Here is a 15,801-nt window from a genome sequence, read left to right on the forward strand (position 1 = left end):
TCCCTAAAACGAAGTAGCTGAAGTGCTCGTGTGAGCGCTGAGCCGCATCGTTTCTGTTTGGCTTTTTCCGGAAATCAATGTAGCGGATTACAGACTCAATACAAAGTCTATGAGCCCGTACTCTGATACATCGGCTTTCCGGAAAAAGCCGAACAGACACGAAGCGGCTGAGTGCTCACACGAGAGCTTCAGCTACTTCGTTCTAGCGATTGGTGGGGGTCTCAGTGCTCGGACCCCCACCAATGCAAACTTCTGACGCGTCTCTATGACACGTCAGAAGTTTGTTAAACATTTAGCCACACTTTAAACTTGCGTTCATAAATGGCGGCATATGTGCGATAATGTAATGTAGATATTCATCCAATGCTGGGAGAAAGTTTTTAAATTGAAACGACTGAATATGTCATACTCCACTTCCGTACAAGTTGTTGAGGTTTGATAGAGCTGATAAGAGAATATGATAATAACCGACGCCTGAATCTCTTCATGAAAATCGAATTACAATGCAGCGTTAGAACATGGAGGAACCTAGGACCCAGCGGAGGCGGGAGACACACCTGCTGCTACAGATCAGGCTAAACACAGAGTAGACAACTGGCAACCTACAGCGAGCGGAGTCCACGCCCGGCCCGTACCGGAGGATTTAGGGGAGAACGGGCGACAAGGAAACCGCGCGTGAGGTAACGTGGATGAAGCTGCGGGCGGGAACACGTCTTACAACCGTCCATTGTCTTCTGCAGTGTGAAGAGTTCTCTGCGCCGTGCTATGATGAGCCCGGCGGGGACACTTGGCTGCCCGCGGTGTACGGACTAAGAAGCCGCGGATTCTCCATGCTCACTGACTGAACTGAGCGGGGGGAGGGGAGTTCTCCATCACTTCATTCTGAGGACACGGAGGTCTGCCCGGCATGGAGAGTTTCTCCGAGGCTCCGCAGTCTTCCAACCCCGCAGAAGAACATGGAGGTTACGTGTCCGTGCGGTCCCGGACTCACCCGCCGTTCAGCATCCTGACGTCTACCCTACTGTTCTGCGCGGAGACGGTGGCCGCTTGTGTGCTGATAGCGGAGTATAAACGCACGGAGGACGCGGTGTGGATGGCGCTGACCATTGTCTTCATGTTGGTCCCTTCCATCATGGTCCAGCTCACCCTCACCTTTATCCACAGGGACCTGGGCAGAGACCGACCGCTTGTACTTCTCATGCACATGCTTCAGCTGGGGCCCATAATCAGGTACGTGGTGCCATCCAGCCGGGATATGGTGGGTGGGAGGAGCGGCTGTCCCCCACCCGGGACCACTAATGGGTGATGACAGAGGTGCTTGGCCCTGCGGCCTATATAGGAGGGTGCACACGTCAGCACTGGTGACCTGGCAGTGCCCACTGATTGTAACTAGCTGTGTTGCAATGTATTCTGGTAGTGATAAGAGAAGCTTCACTGCCGACCGTGTGTAGGGACAAGAACCCGGAAAAAAGGAATGGTAAGACCCAGTTGTCAATTTGAACTGCACCCCTCAATTAACTCATCTAGGGGTGCAGCGAGCATTTAACCCCATAAGTGTTTCAGTGAACTTATCAGAATTGGGCCATAAAAATGGAAAATACATTTATTTTTTTTTCCAAATAATATGTGGTTTTAGCTCAAACTTTTCATTTTCATTGGTACTATAGGAGAAAAAGCACCCCAACATTTGTTACACAATGCCCTGTGTGGCTCTAAACGCCTGTTTGGGCACACAGTAGGGCTCTGAATAGAGGGAGCGCAAGTTTTTCTTGGTGGTGGTTGGTGTTTTACTTTTGTTTCAATGAATAATGTGGGGGCACATGTAAGATTTGTATAAGTGGGCATAACAAGGTGGTATAGTGATGTGGTAAATCAATAACAATAATCCATAGATGTGTGGTACACTTTGTAGTCCTTCATGAACATGCCAGGTTTTTCAGGACCGATGTTGGACTGATAAATAGTGTCATTCTTATCCCCCTTTTGGAAGCAACTCTACACCTTATAGGGCCATCCTTTGTCTGTGGTTTGGGGAACTTCGCTTGGAAAGTGCTGCCCCAGTACAATACGGTCGGCCTCCCTTTCAGCGGAGATCATGTTCTGAAGTAGATGTATTTCGTCCTTCCGCTTCTTGGTTCCCAAATATTAAGGCCCCTTGATAAACACCTTTTGAAACGGTAGAGTTCCCGTCTGGCCTGCAAATCCGGATAGCACGTAAGCATTGTACAATGCCATCTGCATGATGTACGCCGCCATCTTTTTGTAGCATGGGACACGGCTATATAAGAAAATTGTGGTATTGTACAAAATATTCCCACTCCAGTATTGCATAGTCTTTGCCTTTTTTCTCTAGCTCCATATTCCGCATAAGGCCCCCAAAAATATAATCTACGGGATTCCACCTGTGGGCAAATGTTTGGGCCATCATTTTGCATTATTGCGTGACGAGAGTCATAACGTTTTTATTTTTCTGTTGTATTGTATCAGGGCAACACTTTCCAAGCAAAGTTCCCCAAACTGCAAATAAAGGATGGACCTATAAAAGGTGCGGAGTTGCTTCCAAAAGGGGGATAAGAATGACGCTATTTATCAGTGCTTGTTTTTTTGCAGGACAAGCTATAGTTTTTATTGTTGCCATTTTGGGGTAAGTGCATGTTTTTATTTTCGTTAAACCTATTCAAATTATTTTTTTTTACAGTGTTTACTGGGTGGTATAAACAACATGTAAAATACCAAATTTGTATAGTGGTTTTTAAAAAAAATAGTTTTACACAATAAAAATACTTTTCATTAAAAAAAAATAATAATAAAGTCTTGGTGTTGCCGTACTCGAAGAGCAATAACTTTTTTTTTTTTTTTCTGTCAGGGCTTGTTTTTTGTGGGACGAGCAGTAGTTTTTATTGGTATCATTTTGAGGTACTGGAAACTTTTTGTGCCCCCCTCACTCTGTCGACCGCTTAGGGTATGTTCACACAGATTTTTTTCCACAGAAACCGCGCCAAAAAATGTCTGAAAACGCATACCATTGATTTCAATGGGAGGCGGAGGCATTTTTTTTCCCACGAGCGGAAAAAGCTCACGGGAAAAAGCGTTGTGTCAAAACTTGCCTCAACATTCTTTATCTGCCTGCCAATAAACTGTGTGAACTAGGCCTTGGATGTCTCGGTCACTATTGACTGCGAATGGCCAGGATCGGCGTTTGCCGCGGGAGCCTGGCCAGCTCCCCCTTTTCATGATGTGTGCTAAAGTCCTAAGACCACAACACGCGTTTCCGCATCTCTCCTATGACATACCTATACGCTCTAGGACGGGAAGGGGTTAATATAGCAGACGTTTTTTAAATATTTATTTTATTCCCATTCAGACCTGATTTCCAGGCGACATACGTATATAGCTGCAGAAAGTCATGAGTGCACACGGCTCTCTCATAGGTTTATACGCCGCCAGCTGATATCCGGCCTTGTATACGTCAGCCTTTTATGAAGGAGTTGGAAGTTTGGGTGACCACCGCTTCAGCCCTGATCGGAACACCGCAGGGAAACGCTTGACGTTTTGTTTGGGAGGTTTCTTTGCTTTGTCCTGATGTGGTGTAACCAGTTATTGGCACTAAATATACAACTACTAAATACACACATCTCGACTTGTCATCTAAGAAGTGCAGCACTCTGTGAGAAGGCTTGTAGCCTAGGGGCATCTGTACCCAGGACAAGCTCTCCTGTAGATTATTTAGCGGTCTGGATTATATTGTATTCTGGACAATGTGCCCTGTGTGTAGAGGAGGTTCCCTTTTTATATTGTAGTGAATATCTGCGGGTCTGACTCAATGATTGGCTGTTATCTTTCGGGGGAAGCTGCAGACAGTGAGTGATCGGCTGGTTTCCCCACATGCTTATCAAGCGCACGTCCCCGTCATAAAGGAGAAATGCACTTTTTGTGTTATTTTGATCTCCGGTATGGCTCTTGGTTGTCATGGACCAGGGTCGTCCTGAGAGCAGAAAGTTATTCAGTAAGGGGTCATTCACACAGCGTTTTAAGTGTAGATTGTACTGACCATACCGGAGATTTGTAGCGTTTTCCATCAACCATGAACAGTGTTTTTATTGTTTGTCATTTCTTATTTTACTCATTTACACAAGGTCATATTTGTTACATACACTTCCGATTTTAAACTAAAATCACTTTGTGTAGTTAACCATTCCCTCCCTGCACCGTACATGTACGTCTCAGTTCGTGAACGCAAACTGCAGTACATGTAAGGAGTAACAAATGTATTGTAATTTACCCTAAAAAACTGGTTTAAGTTTTAATGGAAATCTACATGTTCCTAGCTGGCATAGATTTCACTCTATAGAGTATAGAAAGGTTTAGGCCCACCTAGGTGTACCTTGCCACTCCTCGATCATACTACCCTGCCCCTCCCCCATTGGATAATTAAATTTAAGAAATTCTCGTCATCAGGACCTTGTAGGAGCCACGCTGAAATGATGAGGGGATGTGGAGGACAGAAGGGAAGCGTACTGCCGATGTGGGGGGGAATGAGTGGCGTATATGGCCGCAGTCGTTGTGCCACAAATGTCACGCACGGCCTGGCTGAGAATTGCGACATGTATTAAGAGGCTTTAGCCTTGTTATAAATGTGTTGCAGTTTACTTAAATTTTTCTTCGGGTCCATTTACATGATTTTTTTAAAAGCGCTTTTACAGTGAATTGCCACTGTTCGCGATGCGGTTTTCGCCTGTGCGGTTTTTACAGGTGAAACGTGTGTAAATGTTTCACCTGTAAAAACCGCATTGGTAAATCACAGTAAAATCGCGTGCGGTTTTGCCACGGTTTTTGAAGCGTCTTTACAGCGCGGCCAAAAACGACTCATGTAAATGCACCGTTAATATTAAGGCTGGCGAATTAAATGCCAGTCTTAATAAATTGCCTCCAATGACTCTGCTGTTGCTCTCATTGTTCTTTCCCTGGCTGGAGTTCACGTGGTTGGGTGTGTTCTTATCTGTTTTGGCACTTGCTTAAAAAGTTGAAAAAAAAAAAAAAAGTGCATCAAGTTCAAACATTCTCAGATGAGAAAAGCGAAATCAACTGTGACCAAAGTTACTTTACAGAATATAGGGCATGGGCTACACTGAGACTTCTTGTAGGTCTACTAATTAATTTTAACTATTGAGCTGCAGCTAAAGTCAAAATGAGTACATTGAGTTGCATGCAATCTACAGCTGTCACTAATGAGTTAAAATCAATCAGCATTATTACAAAAAGTCTCCAGGTATATTCACACAAAACTGATACACAGCGTAAAAGTACACAGCGTATCAGCCCTGTTCGCCACAGGGAATTCCGGCTGAAAAACCGCACCAAATTGTGGTGCAGTATTTCGGCCAGAATGTCCGCTGTGGAAAACTGCACGTAAAAAGTCTCATACTTGCCTGTACCGATGGCGACGAATCCCTCTGCAGCCCGGCCTCCTGGGATGACGTTTCATCCCATGTGACCACTATCTTAAAGGGGTTTTCCCAGTTAAAACGTGTATAAGTTAATGTTTGTAAATACATTTGTAATGTATTTACAGTTTCCAAATTGGCCCCGTTTCCAGATGCTGCCGTGGGGCACATGCCTGGTGACGTCACTCTCTGGCCGCTGTGTTGATAAATTTTCTTCCGGGTATACGACACGTCACATTTAAATTTTTTCACATTTTGTTATGTTGAGGCCTTGTGCTAAAAATAATTTAAAAAAATTATCCTGCACACAAGACCCCATAATGACAAAGTGAAAACAGAATGTTGGTTTTTACTTTTCAATAAATTAGCAAAGATAACTAAAATATTGCATTGACATAAGTATTCGGACCCTTTACTTAGTTGAATCACCTTTTGTCAGTGATAACAGCCTTCGGTCTTCCTGGTTATGATGCCACAAGGTTTGCATACCTGAATTTGGGGATCTCCTGCCATTCTTCTCTGCAGATCCTCTCAAGCTCTGTCGGGTTGGATGGGGACCGTCGGTGGACAGGCATTTTCAGGTCTCTCCAGAGATGTTCGATTGGCTTCAAGTCAGGGCTTTGCCTGGGCCACTCAAGGACATTCACAGAGTTGTCCCCACGCCTGGGTTGTCTTGGCTGTGTGCTTAGGGTCATTGTCTTGTTGGAAGGTGAACCTTCGGCCCAGTCTGAGGTCCAGAGCACTCTGGATCAGGTTTTCATTAAGAATATCTCTGTACTTTGCTCCATTCCTTTTTTTCCCCTGACCAGTCTCCCTTTCTCAGCTGCTGAAAAACACCCCACCGCATGATGCTGCCACCACCATGCTTCACTACCATCCCTATAATGGGCAGGTGATGAGCAGTGCCTGGTCTCCTTCAGACATGAGGCTTAGAATTGAGGCCAAGAAGTTCAATCTTGGTTTCATCAGACCACAGAATCTTAGTTTCCCACAGTCTGAGTGTCCTTCAGGTGCTTTTTTGCTCCAGGCCGGCTTTTACGTGTCTCTTACTTCTTTCTGGCCGCTCTGCCATAAAGCCCGGATTGGTGGAGTGCTGCAGTGATGGTTGACCTGGAAGTTTCTCTCATCTGCACGCAGGATCTTTGCAGCTAAGCCAGAGGTTCTTGGTCACCTCTCTTACCAAGGCCCTTCTCCCCCCGATTACTTTGTTTGGTGGGGCGGCCAGCTCTAGGAAGAGTCCTGGTTGTTCCAAACTTCTTCCATTTAAGAATTATGAAGGCCACTGTGCTCTTGGGAACTTTCAGTGCAGCAGATTTTTTTTTTTTTTTTTAGATCCTTCTTCAGATCCGTGCCTCCACACCATCCTGTCTCAGCTCTACAGACAGTTCTTCCTCCTCATGGCTTGATTTTTGCTCTGATATGTATTGTCAGCTGTGAGACCTTATATAGACAGGGGTGTGTCTCCAAATCATGTCCAATCAAATGAGTTTTCCACAGGTGGACTCCATATCAAGGTGTAGAAACCTTTCACTTGTCACTATGGGGTATTAACCCCTTCCCGCCGCAGCCCTTTTTCAGATTTTCATTTTCTCCCCTTCACCTTCCAAAAGCCATAACGTCTTTATTTTTCCTTCTATATAGTCCTATGAGGGCTTGATTTTCGCGGGACGAGTTGTAGGTTTTCGTAGCACCATTTATTGTGCCATATAATGTACTAGGAAACGGGGAAAAAATTATTTGTGGGGTAGAAAATGAAAAAAACAGCGATTCCTCTATATAGTTTTTTGCACGTAGTTTTTACAGAATTCACTGTGCAATTAAAACAACATGTTAACTTTATTCTGTGGGTCAATACGATTATGGCGATACCAAATAAATATAATTATTTTTTATATTTTACTACTTTTACAAGTAAAAACCTAAAACCTAAGTGTAAAAAATAATCTATTTTGTCGCCAAATTCCGAGAGCCATAACTTTTTTTTATTTTTCCGTCGATTAAGCGGTATGAGGGCTTACTTTTTGCGGGATAAGCTGTAGTTTTTAATGATACTATTTTGTGGTACATGCGACGTTTTGCTCACTTTTTATTTCATTTTTTTTGTAGGAGATTTTTTTTTTTACGGCATTCACCGTGCGGGTTAAATAATGATATATTGTAATAGTTATGATTTTTACGGATGCGGCGATACCAATTCTGTTTATTTATTTTTTTTACTATGCTCTAGGAGGAAAATGGGAAAAGGTTTTTGATTTTTTTTCCATAAAAAAAACCCCCTCTTTATTTAACAAATTTTTACTTTTTTTTTTTATTAGTCCCCCACAGGGGACTTCAACCAGCGATCGTTAGATCACTTGCACGATATACTGCAATACTAATGTATTGCAGTATATCGTGATTCTGACCGGCAACTATTAATCCCTGCCGGAGGCAGGGCTTAATAGGTGCACAAAGATGGTGGACCTGGGGGCCTTCATTAGGCCCTCAGGCAGCCATAGCAACCATCACCCCCCCTGTGATTGCGTTGCGGGGGGCGCGATGAGCTGTTAGAGGGGGTCGCCCCCTCTTTCTAACGTTTTAAATGCTGCGGTCGGTATTGACCGCAGCATTTAACGAGTTAAACGAGCGGGATCACACTTGAGCGTGATGCTGCTCGTTACTCTGAAGTGTCGGCTGTAAAAAACAGCCGGCATCGTATGGAGCGGGTTCACTCCGTGAGCCCGCTCCATACTTACCCTACCCGACTTTGGCGTATGGATACGTCAAATGTCGTGAAGGGGTTAAGTTCAGAATGATGGGGGAAAACATGACATTTTTTTTATTTTAGCACAAGGCCTCAACATAACATAATACTAAAAAAGTGAAAGGGACTGAAGACTTTTCGAATGCATTGTGTAAGGCCCCATGCACACGAATGTAAAAACGCCCGTAATTACGGGAGCCTCATAGACTTCTATGGGCCTGCCCGTGCCGTAATTACGGCCTGAAATAGGACATGTTCTATATTTTTCAACGGCACGGGCACCTTCCCGTAAGCATACAGGGAGGTACCCGTGGCCAATAGAAGTCTATTGGCCCGTGATTACGGGCGTTTTTACGTTCGTGTGCATGAGGCCTAAGTTATATAATTAATTTTTGTCACATGAATATAGGAAAGAGTGTTTTTCAGCATTGTTTATTTTTTTTTTTTATCCTGTTAATGTTTGAAGCTAAATACCCTGTTAATTGAATTCTTGTGGTTATTACGGTTGTGTAGATAGCTACTATGTGTAGGTTTTTTATTTTCATGTAATGTATGGGCAATGAATTAAAGGGTAACTAAACATTTGACAAGCTTCTCACCTGTCATAGTGACATGTCAGACGTTTTGGTGGGGGTCCGAGCACTGAGACCCCCACCAATCGCTAAAACGAAGCTGCAGAATCGCTCCAGTGACTGCACCGCCGCTTCGTCTCTGTTCTGCTTTTACCATAAAGCCGATGTATCGGAGTACGGGCTCATAGACTTTCTATTGAGTCCGTACTCCGATACATTGATTTCTGGAAAAAGCCGAACAGACACAAAGCGGCTGAGTGCTCAAATGAGCACTTCTGCCGCTTCCTTTTAGCCATTGGGGGTCCCCGTGCTGTGACCCCCACCGTTCAACATTTGTGACGTGACTATGACATGTCAGACGTTTGTCAAACATTTAGTTACCCTTTAAGTTTTATGCTAAATAATTTATTTTAATCCCAAATATTTATACTTCTAATATATTGTGCTGTCACTATGACACAGCTTGCTTTTGGTGTAGCACAAAGTGTGCTCTAACAGCAGACTTAGGGTATGTTCACACGAGGGCGTCTGTTACGGCTGAAATTACGGGGATGTTTCAGCCTGAAAACATCCCCGTAATTTCAGCCGTACCGGCATGTGCAAGCGCTTGAACGCCGCGTCCATTACGGGCGTAATTAGCGCTGCTATTCATTGGAGTCAATGAATAACGGCTCCAATTACGGCCAAAGAAGTGACAGGTCACTTCTTTGACGCGGGCGTCTATTTACGCGCCGTTATTTGACAGCGGCGCGTAAATAGACGCCTGTTTGTCAGCGCTATTGAGGCGCTATTTTCAGACGTAATTCGGGGCAAAAACGCCCGAATTACTTCCGTAAATAGGCCGTGTGAACATACCCTTATAGAGCAGATAGCCCTGAGGTTTCTAGGTCCCCAGGGCTGACAGCAGTAGGTTCCCCCAGTCTCCGCTCATGCCACCAGGTTTCCAGTGACACTATCAAAGGGAGGAATCTCATTTGATCATGCAGCGGTTCCAGTCCGTGGCGATCAAAGGTTTACAGCTGTATTTTTGCAACCTGCGCTGTATTCAGAAGGCTGCTCTGAAGTTTAGGAGCTGTTAGTAACCGTTCCTCCTTAGGGAATGAGCGCTAACTGTAGTGTTCATTAGCGTTTTCTACAGGGACGAAAAAAGGCGTGACTGTACACCTGCATCAAGGGGTTAAACATGCACAACTTCTTGAAAAATATAATATTACAAGTTAGGCTTTGTTCACATCTGCATCGGCGTTCCCTTCGGGGAACCCATGAACGGAAACCATAATTCTCCGTTTGCATTACCATTGATTTTAATGGTAATGCTTCTGTTTGTCTCCGTTCCGTAAGGTTTCCGTTATTTGGCAGCAACCATAGCGCAGTCGACTACGTTATTGTCCTGTTTAGATATGGTGGATTTACGGTGTGAATTCCGCATCGCAAATCTGCAGAAAATGATAGATCTTGTTGCAAATTTTGTGCTTGTTGCAGAAGGAACCCCATTCAGATGAGTGGAACGGATTTTTAGTTGCAGAAGTTTCTGCAACCAAATCCGCACCGTGTGCAGGGGGCCCTATACTTATGAAGGGTGTTTATCAAAATCTCAATCATATGTTGCTGAAAAATTGGCGCAGATTATAGGCCGTACTGCAGATTTTCAAATCTGCCACGTGCACTATATGCAGTGGCAGATTTTCATCAGGTTTCATCTCTTGCAATGCAAAGGTTAAAATCCTCTGTAAATTCACGGCACAATCTGCATGTAAAACGTAGGGTATGTTCACACTGTGTTCTCAGGTGTATTTCGGGGAGTTTATGCCTCGAAAAACGCCTGAAAAAACGTAAGCTAAACGCCTACAAACATCTGCCTATTGAAATCAATGGGAAAAACAGCATTTAAGCTCATACGGGGCGTCTTTTTACGCCACTGTTTTAAAAAGAAGCTCCGTAAAGAAGTAGCATGTCACTTCTTGAGGCGTTTTTTTGGAGCTGATTTTCCATTGAACACTATGAAAAACTGAAATAACAGGAGTTGTCCAGAATCTGTTAGATTTGGACAAATCTCATCCACTTTGCTGCGTAAAAAAAATGCTGAAAAAACGCTTAGAAATTTACCTGCGGTGTGATTTTTATATCCGCAGCTTATCAATTTGCTGTGAGGTTGTTGCACTTTTTATTTTTTTATTAAATTTTTTTTTTTGCGGGTTTTCCCTCTTGAATTCAATGGGAAAGTAAAACCTGCAACACATAGCAAATGTTGCGATTTTTGCAGCAGAAACGCTGCGATTCCCCTGCAAAAAACTAAATCTGAAAAATAAATAAAAATGCTGATTGATATGATTGCTGCAACTTTGTAAATACATTTTATTAAAAATTATTTTTACTTCTTGAGATACAGCTGCTTTGTATCCTGTATACAGAGCAGCTGTATCTTGCGCTGAGACCTGAATCCGTCACACTGGCGGGTTTGGTGACCTGACGGATACAGGTTCTAAATGTATTTTTTTTTTAAATCTATAGTTACCACACTGGCGTTATTCTAGTGATGGCTCCTTCTCTTCCTGGCTGTTCTCCCTGCAGCCCTCCTGGGATAACGCTTCATCCCAATTGACTGCTGCAGCATTCTCATGTGCTTCACTGTCATTGGTGTTTTTTGTTTTTTTTGTTTTTTTTCTTTCCTCTATCTCTCCTTACAATTTTTGGTGTAGTTTTTGAGCCGGATTTCCCTGCGGGTTCTAGGTCGGACTTGTGCGTTCAAACCCTTAGGGCTTATTCCAGACAAACACAAATATGGTCAGTGTGACGGCCATTGTTTTAACGACCGTCACACGGCTGCGTGTATTTCTATGGGGCTGTTCAGAGCCGTTGTTCTAATGGACCCTGTGATGGGCCTGTGAAAAAATAGAACATGTCGTATGTTTGTCAGTTTTCACAGATCCCTCCATAGACTCAGCTCTGAGGGATCCGTAAAAATGTGTCCTGCACGGGTGCGACTCGGACGTGAGAAACTACCGTTTTTCATGTCAGTGTTTGCCCTTGTTTGTAAGACCTTAAATATACTTTTTATATGTGTTATATCCAGTGCAAATGGTTTCCGTTTTGTCACCATTGTGTAAGGGTTCCGTTGTTTTGATGGAATCGATACTATAGTCGACTGTGCTATTCATTCCGTGAAAACAACGGAACCCTTACACAGCGGTGACAAACGGAAACCATTTGCACCAGATCTCACCATTGAAATCAATGATGATGCAAACGGAAACCTGTGGTTTTGAGTTTGGATTCTGTTCGTGGGTTCCCCTGATGGAAAGGTCTGACCCCCATGAACGGAGTCCTGACGCAGATGTGAATGGAGACTTAGCCGTCTACCGTTACTTTTGATATGACACTTCACGTTTAGAGTAATTTGGGTTGGGACGAGTGCTATGGCGACATTTGATGGGGGGGGGGCATTTGTTTTTTATAGGGTGATTGTTTTTATGTAAAAAAAATGTTTTTGTTTTTTTTTTTACACTATACTTACAGCAGCCCCATTTACAGGTCAAACAACCCCCTTAGATTATATTCACACGAGATGTATTCATTGCAGAAATTTTAGGCAAATTGAGTGCTGTATGTGTGAAAACTGAGAGGATCGAACCAGTGACAACAACCTCTGTCTTCTGTACTGGGTTCCCAGCAGTGTGGCTGCCTGCTTAAACCTGGGCTTTAAAGGGAATGTGACGCTAGAAAAAGTATTTTTTTTTTTTTTAGTTAAACAGTTAGTGTATAGGTGATTAAACATTGTTCTAATTTTTTTCACGAGTCAGGAAATATTATAAATTAGATTCTAATTTATAATATTTCCCAGTGCTGGTCACTAGATGGAGCAATTCCCAAAATTGCAGCAATGCATGTGGTAAAGCAACCACATTGCTTTATGCTGCAAAATTTGAGAAAACTCACTTGCTCTAGTGAGCTCACAGAATCCCCCCTCCTTTATCCTAGCTAGGGTCGGGAGAAACGAGGGGATTGAACGGTCAAACCTCCTACACTGTGTGTCGCCATTTTTTGAGCTAACACAGTGTAGAAGGTTTACATACAGTAGTAAACTCACAGTAAAACACTTACATACACAGAAATAACTTACCTGCTCCAGCCGCCGCCGCTCCCTCCGGTCCGTCCGCTCCGTCTGCTACCTCCCGCTCCAAGTGCACAGGTCCGGAAGCCGCGACCGGAAGTAGTAATCTTACTGTCCGGCCGCGACTTCCGGTCTACAGTAAAATGGCACCGGACGTCGCACAGTTCAACTTGGACTGTGTGGGAGCAGCGCATGCGCCGTTCCCACACAGACGGCGTACAGCATAGTGGATGGAACGGGCCCCGTTCGCATTTACTATGGGACTGTATGTGCCGTATTCCATGTCTGTATGTGTCGTTAATCGACACATACAGAAATGGAAAAAAAAATGGCAGCCCCCATAGGGAAGAAAAAGTTAAAAAATAAAAAAAAGTAAAACACAAACACACAAATCTAAAAGTTTTTAATAAAACACTAAAATCAAACTGATGTAAAAAATTTTTTTTTCGTGACACTGTTCCTTTAAAGATACATTGGTGCTGGTTTAAGGACCAATTTTAGCGGTCGGTCCTTAAAGAGGCTCTGTCACCAGATTATAAATGCCCTGTCTCCTACATAATCTGATCGGCGCTGGAATGTAGATAACAGCAGTGGTTTTTATTTTGAAAAACGATCATTTTTTAGCAAGTTATGAGCAATTTTAGATTTCGTTTCTTAATGCCCAACTGGGCGTGTTTTTACTTTTGACCAAGTGGGTGTTGTAAAGAAGTGTATGAGGCCGACCAATCAGTGACCAATCAGTGACATACACTTCTCATTGTTCCAGCCCAGCTTCTTTCACTGCACAATCTCACTGTAACAATAGGCTGGAACAATGAGAAGTGTATGAAGCTGATTGGTCACTGATTGGTCAGCCTCATACACTTATTTACAACACCCACTAGGTCAAAAGTAAAAACACGCCCAGTTGGGCATTAAGAAACTAAATCTAAAATTGCTCATAACTTGCTAAAAAATGATCGTTTTTCAAAATAAAAACCACTGCTGTTATCTACATTACAGCGCCGATCAGATTATGTAGGAGATAGGGCACTTATAATCTGGTGACAGAGCCTCTTTAAAGAGGCTCTGTCACCAGATTTTGCAACCCCCATCTCCTATTGCAGCAGATCGGCGCTGCAATGTAGATAAGAGTAACGTTTTTAGTTTTTTTTCAAAAACGAGCATTTTTGGCCAAGTTATGACCATTTTTATCTTTATGCAAATGAGCCTTAAGTACAACTGGGCGTGTTTAAAGTTATGTACAAGTGGGCGTGTATTGTGTGTGTACATCTCTGTGTTTTTACTTGTTTTACTAGCTTGGCGTTGTGAATAGAAGTGTATGATGCTGACGAATCAGCAGCATCCACTTCTCTTCGTTACCACCCAGCTTCTGGCAGTGCACAGACACACAGCGTGTTCTCGCGAGATCACGCTGTGACGTCACTTCCTGCCCCAGGTCCTGCATCGTGTCGGACGAGCGAGGACACATCGGCACCAGGCGACAGAGGCTACATAGACTTACCTGCAAATGCCGATGCTGCTGCAGAATCAACTGTAGCCTCTGGTGCCGATGTGTCCTCGCTCGTCCGACACGATGCAGGACCTGGGGCAGGAAGTGACGTCACAGCGTGATCTCTCGAACACGCTGTGTGTCTGTGAACTGCCAGAAGCTGGGTGGTAACGAAGAGAAGTGGATGATGCTGATTCGTCAGCATCATACACTTCTATTCACAACGCCCAGCTAGTAAAACAAGTAAAAACGCCCAGATGTACACACACAATACACACCCAGATGTACGCACATAATACACGCCCACTTGGACATAACTTTAAACACGCCCAGTTGTACTTAAGAGGCTCATTTGCATAAATATAAGAATGCTCATAACTTGGCCAAAAATGCTCGTTTTTGAAGAAAAAAAAACATTACTCTTATCTACATTGCAGCGCCGATCTGCTGCAATAGGAGATGGGTTGCAAAATCTGGTGACAGAGCCTCTTTAAAGGGAACCTGTCACCAGCATTTTAGCTATAAATCCAGCAATACCTGGTGAAAGTGGGTGAAAAATCATTGTCATCTAAGCTATAAATATGTTCTAAGTAAGTTCTGTAGCTTTAGTTTTCCGTTTTTCAGTGGTCCCACGCCGTATGCAAATGAGCAGAAAAGAGTCAAATCTTCATCTGAAAAGAGTCAGGTTTTCATTCCTCCAGCATCTCAGAGTGGACTCCACCTCCTTCTTTTTGATTGACAACTCCTTAGCCAGTCAGGGCCGGACAGGTGGTGGCAGTGGGCGTGGTTAAGAAGCTCCGTCCCAGAGGGAAAAATAATTACCATAAAATGCGGGAAAAGGTTAAACGACTATATTTACAGACAGAGGAGGACTTCAGGAAAGAGAACAGGAACGAACTCTGGACAGCTGCGGCCATTGAGGGGTCAGGCTAGTTTAACAGGTAAGATGTTGATGACAGGATCCCTTTAAGCAGTATCAGGATATCTATTTGAAAATGTGTTCGGCATAGCTGTCATGGCTGCATTGTTAATGGAAGTTTATGACACTAGTAGAAATACATCCTAACAAGTCTCCAGGGATGTTCAGTAATATTGCTATAAATGAAACACTCACTTTTTTTTTTTCTCCCAAAAATGACTAAAACCTCCAACTCGTGCTGCAAAAAAAGCCTCAAATAGCCACGTAGTCATAAAAATAATGTCCTGACCGAGGCCGAAACTACAGAAGCCATGGTTGCTGTTTTGCATCCAGAAAGGCTCATAATATTAAACCGCCTGCATAAATAGAAAAAAAACAAACCATATTTGTTCCTCCCCTACGAATTTCCCTGAAAAACCAGGTGTCACGTTATCAATGCAGGTGACAACACTGGTCAAACAGGAACAGGGCGCTGCATTGTTACCGCTTTACTGCTAGATAGATTCCGCCTCTGCCAAGA

The 15,801-nt window shown here is 43.6% G+C and overlaps 2 protein-coding genes across 3 annotated transcripts in view; one reads left to right on the top strand and one right to left on the bottom strand.

Annotated features, from left to right (window-relative positions):
• ARL13A (ARF like GTPase 13A) overlaps positions 1–1,355 on the bottom strand; it is a 135,587-nt gene extending 134,232 nt beyond the window's left edge. For both annotated transcript variants that reach the window (XM_075835567.1, XM_075835565.1), the window contains exon 1: positions 1,153–1,355. The gene's annotated coding sequence lies outside the window, so the exon portion shown is untranslated. The remainder of the gene's footprint in view (positions 1–1,152) is intronic.
• The window catches only part of XKRX (XK related X-linked), a 44,088-nt gene continuing 28,740 nt past the window's right edge, over positions 454–15,801 (top strand). Inside the window, exon 1 of the mRNA XM_075835564.1 lies at positions 454–1,230. Within this exon, the coding sequence (XP_075691679.1) occupies positions 908–1,230 (323 nt within the window). The 5' untranslated portion in view covers positions 454–907. The remainder of the gene's footprint in view (positions 1,231–15,801) is intronic.

The sequence above is a fragment of the Rhinoderma darwinii genome, chromosome 8 (assembly GCF_050947455.1).
Source record: "Rhinoderma darwinii isolate aRhiDar2 chromosome 8, aRhiDar2.hap1, whole genome shotgun sequence".
NCBI classification, from domain to species: domain Eukaryota; kingdom Metazoa; phylum Chordata; class Amphibia; order Anura; family Rhinodermatidae; genus Rhinoderma; species Rhinoderma darwinii.